Source organism: Eimeria acervulina, genomic scaffold (genome assembly GCF_000499425.1).
Source record: "Eimeria acervulina Houghton genomic scaffold, Eah_scaff2385, whole genome shotgun sequence".
In the NCBI taxonomy this organism is placed as follows: Eukaryota; Apicomplexa; class Conoidasida; order Eucoccidiorida; family Eimeriidae; genus Eimeria; species Eimeria acervulina.
In genome coordinates this window covers 1-1,921 of record NW_013548394.1, presented here as the reverse complement: position 1 = coordinate 1,921, position 1,921 = coordinate 1, and the positions used below count along the sequence as shown (strand labels likewise).

Here is a 1,921-nt window from a genome sequence, read left to right as displayed (position 1 = left end):
AGAACGTCAGGTATTCTGCACGAAATCTGCCCAGAGCAGCACGGGTGTGGCACACACTCTCACCACACCTAAGCATGAGAAAACGATGCTCCTGATGGTACGCAAATTTGGAACCCCTCCTCCCCTCCATAAATTGAGAGCGCTTGTCACGGTTTCACCATTTGCGAGGCTGTCAAATATCTTGCTACTAAGCGTAGCAAAGGGCAATCTTCGAAAATACGGGCAACAACGAGACAAGACAAGTTTGTGCCTGGATCCTCACTACGTCAAAGACGGAACGCCATGTAATACATTGGAAGAGCAAATGCTCAGACAATGTTGAATGGAAATCACACTACAGCACTCAACATGTCCCCACGACGCGGATCGCATAAATGAATTGGTAGGCAGTGGGGCAAACCACACGCGATGCGCTCGGTTCTCCACTGCGGCTGCGTATCTCCATTCCACTGTTTCTCTTCCCACCATCAGGAGGCTGCGAAACGCTCCTACCTAGTGCTCTGGAGTGCAGGCAACAAGAAAACGAAAAGCCACAAAAAATCATCTTCCAAACAGCGTTTTCTGGCCTTGGTCTGCGGGTGCGTGTTTAAACGGTGGCCACTAAATAAATAAAGCTAGTCGCTTATGCCCGCGCCACTTTATTTATTGAAATAAATGAAAGCTCAAGTAGTAGTCTCCATCCAGGAACCAAGCAGTTGGGTGCCCCACTCGCGCATATCAGCACAATGGCAAAAACCAGAACAGAGAGCCTATTCTGGATTGTGTACGAGGTCAGGAAACTCTTCAATGATCCCCCAGGCTGTTATTCTATGCCCCCTACTTGGCTCCAGCAATCTTAGAATAAGTTCCTTCCACCTAGGTGGTACTTCTGCAGCCTCTAGATCGGGTTCAAGGGCAGCTGACCTTGTCTTGTTCTCAAAAAGTCGTGATGCTTGCAGCATCGCTTGCTCATGCCTGTCTTCCGCATTCTCCTTACCATACGGATATTGCCGCATTGTGAACAGTTCGTACAGGAGGATCCCGAGGGACCACAAGTCGCTGCTGGCATGCGGGATAATGAACCCGCTCTCGTAAGCTTTGGATCTTGGCCGAAAGGCTAGTTGAGGCTCTCGATATTCTGGGGTGAAGGTTGTCATTGTTCCATATGGCCTTCCAAACGGGAGGACGGACTGCAGATCGGCGACAAGGAATGAGCCGTCTGAACGCATCAACAGGTTGTTCCACTTTAGGTCGTTGTGGCTGACTCCTGCCTGTTGAATTTTGAGAACAATTAGTGCTAGACGGCGAGCTATGTACTCCCGTGCTCTATTTACGAGGCCTTCATATTTGAAAAGGTCAATAACACAACCATATAACCTCTCCATTACCTGTACGCGTCCCATGACAATGTATTCACCGGAACGCGTGCCGCGGGGAGCTCCAGCAACATCGGCGGAGTACAGGGGAACCGCGATGCCCTTCTTTGAGGCCACCTCACTTGCTAGAGTGGTGGCGCATAATATCCTCGCTAGCTCCTCCCCCCAGACAAGCTCCCTCTGTACGGTCAGCAAAAAATCCTCATCGTTGTCAAAATTCCGTCCAACTTTTACATGCACCCGGGTAATGCGCATCGCAAACACCTCGTGGGTAGCCATGTCCTCAGCTTCCACCACTATGGCTGCCCCACCTTCGCCAAGTAACTTATTTATGCAAACAAGCCGTTGTTGAGGCCCATCACCTTCCACCCAGTGTAATGGCATCACGTTTCTCAAGAGCAGGTTCATGCCGACCAAGGAACGCGACGAACCATTCGATAGCCCAATAGCAACTTCGTGAGTTCCTCTTGATGATGACTCCTCGTCGCCCGTATGGCCCTTGGCAAGCCATTCTGCAATTGCGTCTTTTCCTTGTTTCACGTCTGGAGGGAGCGTCCTCTCAAAGT

At 50.4% G+C, this 1,921-nt stretch overlaps 1 protein-coding gene across 1 annotated transcript; it reads right to left on the bottom strand.

Moving 5' to 3' along the window:
* Positions 1-749: 749 nt before the first annotated feature.
* On the bottom strand, positions 750-1,921 carry EAH_00066310 (hypothetical protein; the record flags this gene model as incomplete). The annotated part of the gene is made up of 1 exon (XM_013392728.1): positions 750-1,921. A coding segment is annotated over one exon (1,172 nt), but the record flags the coding sequence as incomplete, so codon positions are not given.